Source organism: Bemisia tabaci, chromosome 5 (genome assembly GCF_918797505.1).
Source record: "Bemisia tabaci chromosome 5, PGI_BMITA_v3".
Taxonomy (NCBI): Eukaryota; Metazoa; Arthropoda; class Insecta; order Hemiptera; family Aleyrodidae; genus Bemisia; species Bemisia tabaci.
In genome coordinates, this window is record NC_092797.1 from 28378928 (window position 1) to 28387248 (window position 8321).

At 39.7% G+C, this 8321-nt stretch overlaps 1 protein-coding gene across 2 annotated transcripts in view; it reads right to left on the bottom strand.

Moving 5' to 3' along the window:
- The window catches only part of LOC109037524 (tachykinin-like peptides receptor 86C), a 178994-nt gene extending 175155 nt beyond the window's left edge, over positions 1-3839 (bottom strand). For both annotated transcript variants that reach the window (XM_072300502.1, XM_072300503.1), the window contains exons 1-2: positions 3144-3839; positions 190-1356 (exon numbers count right to left, since the gene is read on the bottom strand). In XM_072300502.1, the coding sequence (XP_072156603.1) occupies positions 190-523 (334 nt within the window). In that variant the 5' untranslated portion in view covers positions 524-1356; positions 3144-3839. The remainder of the gene's footprint in view (positions 1-189; positions 1357-3143) is intronic.
- Between the last annotated feature and the right edge of the window lie 4482 nt (positions 3840-8321).

An 8321-nucleotide genomic window follows, 5' to 3' on the forward strand; every position in this document is an offset into this window, starting at 1 on the left:
GAAGCAATTTTAGGGCCCAGCCCTAATCTCACTTTTTCAGTGCTGTTTGTCCTCTTTATCTAAAGCTTTATCTATCAATTTCAACAATCAGGCCGGAGGGCCGGAGTTTTTTCTTTTCTGTGTGGCTTTCGGACTACGAGGATAATAAAACAAGAAAGAAAATAGATCCCTCGGAGTTGAGGAACTTACCTAAGACAATCCAAGCAACGGTAGCATTTCCAGTGACGGCAACAAAGAGCATTCCCGTGAAGAGGACGGTCCAAGTCACTTGCTGCCACCAAGCCAGTTCGTAGGACCGTTTCGAGAAGAGACAATCCGTCAGAGACTCGCGAATCACATTCTTCCGCGGCTCGGTCAGAAACGTATCGTCCGGGCTCAGCGCTTGACTTATCAGATCGAAAAGCTGCGACTCGTTCAGCGACCAAATCGAACTCACGTTCTTTATGAACGGACCCGTCGCTTGGATGAACGACGAGCAGTTGAACAAATTCGGCGACGGCTCCGACATACTATGCTCAGACATTTTCCAATCCTCTAATCGCCTTTTTTTACAAACGAGACTTTATTTCCTCCTGGCACCGTCAGGCGGCTGATTTCACGATCGGACACGGTCTATGAATTATCGCGAACATTATCGGATCGGCGAAAATTTTGAAATTCGAACGACTCGCTGCGAATCTGCTTCTCAGAATTTATACGTAAATTCATGAAGCGGATTTGATAGTTTTTAGCATAAAATCGGAAGTATATGATTTGGTGAAATACTGAACACACAAGTAATAATCATTCTAGATGAGTTTGATTGATTTTCAACGATTCCGCAAATTATTTGCAGTCTGGAATAACCCCAAATGCAGCACTTCACTCACAGTCAACACTTCACATCGATCCCGCTGGTCAGATGCTGTAATTCTCGAATCCGAAACGCGATTCTGTTGAAACAGTTTTGATCATGCTGTCACCGTTGTATCCATCACTTAATCGGGCATTGCTCTGTTACGATATAACTGATTATACTGTCCAAATTTTCGGCAACTTTATGGACGCTTAGAGGCTAACACTGTGTATACCATTATCACTTCAATTTGGGAACTTCACAAAATTTTTGTAGAACTTTGTCACGCCCCAATTACTGAACAAAAAGAATACTGCTCATCGGTCCGTGAAATCTGGGGATGTTGCTCCAGTTCGCATCATTTTCATCATCATAACTGTAAAACCGGTAGCTCCAATTTACGAGAGAGGACTTTTTCGCTATTTAGTTCCACGGAAAAAGAGCAGAATGCAACACGAACAAAACCGTCCAGCTTCAGCTCATCACATCACACAGCATGCGTTCCTACGGAGACGGAAATCCTATAAAATCGAGATCAGAGAAGAATTTTAGACGAGAGATCTTAAAAAACATTCTAATGATCACTGTATTATCCAAAAATATTTTTAAAGTTTTCTTAATATTTGAAAAAAAATGAGAGTAAAGAAAGGAGGCTTCAGAAATTTACTAAATAGTTAGACTAATAAAAGAGTTCAGGGATTGACTGACCCTGAGCGCTAAGGCCGGTCCTAATTTTGCGCAAAAGTAGGTATCTCTTTTGGCAGATTTGAGGCTCCACTCGGCACTTTTTATGGAATTTCGCAGAATAACTTAGGGTCTCTTTTGAATCTTTCCCAATTCATAATTGGGAGGAACCCCCAAAATCTCTTGAGTCTCCTCCTAAGAAAAAATGGAGCCGTTCAGTCTTTTAATGAGCTACTTATCTAGAAATAATGAAAATCAAAAAAGAAAGGAAAAAAAAGCAATTAAATATAGCAGGGAAGTGAATGTTAGTATCCAAAAAACTGCGAGAGCTTTAAAGTAACTCCTAGTCAATGAAACTTTAAGGGAAATTAATATTCGTGGCGTTTATTCAATAATACCTAAGTAATAATTTAAAGACGTCGAAACTCTGCAATGACGTCGAAAAAAATTTAGACTCTGACGATGAGGTCCTCCGATTAAAAAGGGTAAGGCATGACCATCAGCGTCAATTTATCTACTGTTTTGGAAAAAAGAGGTTATTGTATAAATGGGATTATTGCATCACCGGAAACGTCTACCCTCATAATTTTACGCAGTCAGCTGTGAAGCAGTATTTTTTTGTGAAATAAATTGGAACCTGATTTTATCCCCGATGGATCTGACTTACTGTATACGTGCCTTTATACTTCAAGACTTTTTAAATATAGCTATAAAGTGAATGAAACATATCAAAGGATGGTTTCCCCGCAACTTAAAGGTAGATTGATCTGCGGACCGTGAAAGTTGAACCAGCACATTGAGACATTGAAAAGCGATACAATATACGGTTGAGATACAATGTCCTGACATGTTAAGTATCAACGTAGATTCAATAATTGGGCGGCAGTAGGTGAACCTGCTCATTTTTATGCAAGCAATATGACTTCGTTAGAACAAACGCACTAATTTACCTCTTCCAAAGATTAAAAGGGCAATTTATGCTAAATGTAATAAAGTTAAGGTAACCCTCACGCAATTTAATCACATTTTTGATCATCTAATCTGCGTTCAGTTCTATAAATAATCTTCAACAGAGCTACATATTTTCAGGCTACGATAGATAAATTTTTTCCGAATCATACTAACATACATCAATTTACCGTTACTTAAATATACCTTAAGGTTCCATGAAATTTGGATCACTCAAAACTAATTAATTTAAGATGTTAAAATCGATTTTTCAACAGTATGGGTTTTTCGAAAAGAAAAAAATCATCATATGAATATACCTACTGATCTAGGAGAATATCTTTAAATTTAAAAAAAAAATGGAACGCGAATATTTTTGGAGGCAAGAATCACCTCAGTCAATATAAAATGGATTGCATTTTGCAAAAAGGAACCACTAGCATTGCAATGATGCTAAGATTGTGCAACCTCATCCTTTGCAATAAAATTGCGGAAATCGTGAAAAACTATGAAATTTAGATGGTAATTTTTGTCTTAAATTCACAGTTTTTAGCGAGTAAAATAGAAACTATTAATGGATAATCGGATTTTTCCTCCAAGACAAAAGAAGTTGCACAATCTTAGCAACATTGCAATGCTAGTGGTTCCTTTTTGCAAAATGTAATCCCAATGGTACCTGAAGTATGCAGATAGAGATAATATCTCTGATTATTTCATTTATTTTATTTTATCCAGAATGATGGCAGTAATCTCATTTCAGTCCAATATACCGAGGTTGGAGAACGGAAGGGCAATGATAGAGGAGCTGTATCCACGACCACGAGCGAATTAGTCGGGGATTTGGCGGGAATCGCGCACAACTTCGCGTGTTCTTATTCGCAAATGAGGAGTGAGAGCGCGGCCTTTGAGAGCCGTCGCGGTGTCGGAGTCGCGGGCGAACTGATTTCCTTTTGTGCCTCAATTGACGCTCGGTGAACTTGAATCGCGAGCTACATGCGCGGTAGCGCCTCAGTCCGTCGGACCTACCACAAACGTGCTATTGAGCTTTCATTCAGTTCTCATGCGTCTCGAAAGCCGGCCATAGGCACGGGGCCGGACGGGGCCCTCAATTCTGCCGTGCTAAGCAAGAACGCCGTAAATCCATCAAGATATTCCCTCGTTTTTTGGAACTTAACCATAGAGTACATAGAGTCGTAATGTAAATGGGAGAGCTGGCGTCATGTTCTGCTCGACGAATTCCGAGCCCGGTGTGCGCCGAGTTCGGGTCGCTTTTTCGATACATTTTCGATCCAAAATGGTGGTGTGGAATACGTGGTAATTCCTATCTCCTTTGTTGTTGTTGTTGTTGTCATCGGATGGCCGGGTACCCGTGTATCGCCGCCTCTCAACACACATGTACAGATTCTCAGACGCGCATTGTAAGAATTGGAAAGATAATAATTGGTCACCGATATCATTTGCATTTTGATTGTATGATTCAACAAAAATAAATTTCATAAAATACCAGAGCTAAAAGCAGCACTTAAACGTAGAGTACATAGAGTCGTAATGTAAGTGGGAGAGCTGGCGCTATGTTCTGCTCGACGAGTTCCAAGCCCAGTGTGCGGGGTCCCTTTTTCGATACATATTCGATCCAAAATGGCGATGTGGAATATGGTCGGGTCCCCGTGTATCGCAAACAATCGATTATGTATCGAAAAAGTGACCCGGCGCGGCGTCACACAGGAGTCTCGGAATTCGGGACATGGAAAATGCTTAAAAGTGGCGCCAGCTCTCCCACTTACATTACGACTCTATGTACTCTATGAACTTAACACTCCATGCAATAAAAACTATTTTACCCATGCACCTACAATTTTCAGGTTAAGTTCTTGACACTCGTTCCGAAAGAATTCTGTAAAAAGAATGTCCCAAGGTGCACAAGTTCTTTTGCTATGATACATTGTTTTCACAAAATTTTAAATGGCGTTTACGGCGTTTTTGCGTTGCGCGGCAGAATTTAGCGATGTCCCCGAAATTGCATTATTTTGACGGTAGCCTCAGTTTCCGCCTGGCTCAAAAATTCTTGGTGTTCTGATACGTTTTTTGGGCCCTTTCTTTCAGGTTGGGCCCCCTCCAACTAACCTAAAGTCCTCCTTTATGTGGGTTTTTCAAGTTTTGGGGGCCCCTACAAGCAACCTACCGGGGCCCTTTGAGCCACCCATCAGAATTTCTGGGTTGCTAAAGCACCCTATACCCCTGACCATACTGTTCCTGGATAGCTAACATTTGGAAAGACAGAAGCAAAACGCAAATTTTTTCGGTATGGGACGATCAGGGCCGGATTTAGGGGGTGGCCGCATGGACCGCGGCTCATGGTGGCAAATGTTTCATTTTTTTTTTTTATAAATGTAGGTATAAACAAAAATTGGATTCAGAAAAAAAATACAAACTAGAAAAGGTGACAAAATCTCTCATTTTCTGAGCGTGTAGTAATTTCTAATTTTGTCGTCTTTCCGTGACACGAGAGACAGGACCTTTCATTAGTCGAGTTAAGAGATAAACCATACACGCAATTCGGCCTGGAGCGGCGCTGCGCAGGGAGCAATGATGACGAGGATTTTCGAGGAAAAGGAGAAACCCTCGGCGCGGCGGTCGGCATGAAACACAGACTAGCGCCTACAAGACAGCATGAATACTTCACACATTGCGTCAAACACATTGTGGTCAGCAGCGGTCGGCGTGAAACGCATAGCGCCTACAAGACTGCATGAATACTTCTCGCATTGCGTCGAACACGGTGCGGTCAGCGCGACATGACGCCGCGGAAGTTAAGATTATTAAACCACATTTATGTTTATTCTTTCATAATTTTCTCGTTTATTTCTTATAAATGGCAGGCCTTGTCCACACAGATCGGGCTAAGTTCCGTGAACTTTTGATGGTAGTGTTGACAGGGCTTTCGCAAAAAATGTGTCAAACATGAGTAAACACGTCTCATGCACACCTCCCCCTGTTCGTTTTTATTGATGTTTCAAAACGAATGAGAAGGGGGCGGCAAAATACAAACGGCTCATGGGTGGCAAGTAGGTATATCCGGCCCTGGGGACGATCCATTTTTTTTTTCTATTTTATGACCTTAAAGTGATTGATTCTCGATCAGTAATGGATCTAAAAATATATCGATGCTGAGACTGCAATCAAGCATATCTCGTTTGCGTTGTTTCAATACCTCCCTTCCTGGTGTTTTTTTTTTTTTTTTTCTTCTTTTTTTTTCAGAGGAGAACAAACGAACATCATTGCTTGAAAGTTTCACAGAATATTCTTCACATAGAGTTAAAGCATCAGAAAAGTGTTCAGGAAATGATATTGAGTTTGTAACTTTTCAAAAAAATTAATTGTGGCAGAGGGTCTGCAGCGTCGCAAACCTTATATACGGTTCTTTTAGTTTCATCGTGGTTGCAGATACATGGCAATAGTTGAGCTTAATCGGGAAGATATTGAAACGTGTTGGGCTAAACAGCGTTATACATTGAAAATATTCTTATCTTAATAAAATGGCTCCTGAGAAATGACTCTCATCCTAATATTTTTAATCGGGAAGGGTTTAAGAATTAAAGAGAAAAAAGCTAGAGAAACAGCGAGAGAGGTTTGTGTTTTGGCGCCACGCGACGGCGATTTTCGGAGTGGTGTCATTTAAATAAAATTCTGTCCAAAAAAAAAAAAAAAAAAAAAAAAAAAAAAAAAAAAAAAAAAAAAAACGGAGCTTATCTCCTACCATCTTGTTCTTCTCCCTCTCCAAAGAAGATTCAAGATACGGTGAACTGTGCAAACGAGTGAAGAGGGCAGAGAAGGAGGCTCAGGATCTTTAATGTCCATTAAGGGTGAATAATTTAATTTCCTTTTTTTATCATTCTTGAACCCTAAAACGAAGCTTCGCCGTAGTGAGAGATAAAAAGAGAAATTAAAATCACTGGAGCTTTACAGAATTCAAGTCACTGTATTTAAGTTCCTCTGAAGCAAATACTTGAACACGCAATAGGAATGGGAGATCATCCCAAAGATATCGTTCATATACTCACCAAAATAATTTATTTGACAGTCAAGTTCTTGCTCAATTCTCACGAAGTTTTCAAATTTCATTAACTGCTGGACCAAAAAGTTTATGAATTTCTAAATTTTTACTCTAGCTTAGCGAGCTTGACAATAGACTAGCTCCAACTGATTTATTAATTTTGTGCACAATTTTCTAATGAGCATTTGCTGAAATTCCATCCCCTGATATGAAGTAAAAACACCATTTTTATTCCATGAGGAAATTTCCCATCGAACAAAAGGAATAATAAAAAAAACTCAAGACTTCTGACCGCAAAACTCAAACAATAGCCGCGGACATGATGATAGTTGAAAATTCTAATTAGCTAATTTGAGAGGACTTGAATCTCTGACGCATTAAAAAAGGAAAGGACGTTTATGGATTCCAAGAACGATGATCCTCATGACGGAGGAATTTCAGTACGCCTCCTGTGTGTTTTTCTTCGAATGCAGTTGACATAGCGCTACAGAAAATGTGCAAAATGACAGGACACAGAGGGAAAAAAACACTTATTATTAAAGTTCTCGATAACTTCATGCTTCCGTGCTTCTTGAGAAATCATTAGCTCCTAAGAGGACTAACTTTTTCAATTTAATGATAGAAAGTATCTGATGCATTGTGAGAGTTTAATTACAGGTCCTTGACAACGAAAGCCCTGTTTGAATGCCGTCGCTCTCCCGGCGAGCTATCGACCAATTTCTCATGAAGAAGAGAAAAAGTGTTCGGAATTAGTGAATTGCGCCTTCAGAGAACATTCTGGAAGGATATTCGCTGATTGCTGTTTCCGTGAAATTATTAATAAGCGTATTCACTCTTTTCTTCAAGTCGAAATTGAGAAGCTCTACAGATAAATATGATGTTCGGAAAAACTGTGATTTCAGCTTTTCTGTGATATTACCTTTTTTTTAAAAAAAAAATGAACTCCTTATTTCCTGATCGATAAGAGGGTCAGTCAACAGGTTTTGTTTTCTTATTTCTCCTCTCTTACTGAGATACTTATTTTTTCACGTACACTGAGCATGGGTCATAGAGAGAAGGCTGCACTGGAAAAAAAGTCGCTTGCATCTAGAGTCCAGACTCTTAAAAACATCGACATGAAAAAGTACTCTTGATTCAATCGGATTTTTTCTTAAATCGAGAAGCAAGTCTCCTAGTTCAAGCGGATTTCCTTTTGATCCAAGCAAAAAGAAGATTGAATCAAGAGTATTTTTTCTTGTCATTGTTTTCAAGAGTCTGGAATCTAGATCCAAGCTACTTTTTTTCCAGTGTGCACAAATTCTCACCTGAAAATTGAAAAGTAACCTTTCGTTAAAATTTGTCAAAGCATCGTAGATAGTGTATTCTCAACCGCACAAGAAGCATCATTGATTGTGAAACCTAAATGCAACTAATCGCACTTAATGATTGCGCGTGTTGCGTGTTGAAAAAATGAAGGCGGTCCTCGATCACTCCAACGATGTGCGCGGCCCGGAGGCATTTGAGTCGGAGGAGTACATTAAATAGACAACATTTTGTAATGAGGAACTGTAATTCCTAGCTCATCCGTAAAACACTTATGTACTAAGGAAAACTGATAGTACTTAAATTATTTCTAAACTGAGCCTGATATTGTAGTTTCTAATTGCAAAATGTAGTCCAAATAATGTTCCGAAGATTTCACATGATTTATTAATAATTTTCTGCGAGTCCTCTCAAAGCTTGGCGAGTGCTACTGACATAACATAGGGACCTCGCTGCAGGTGAGGAAGAAAAACTGTAAGATTCGGTGCCTGCCTTGAG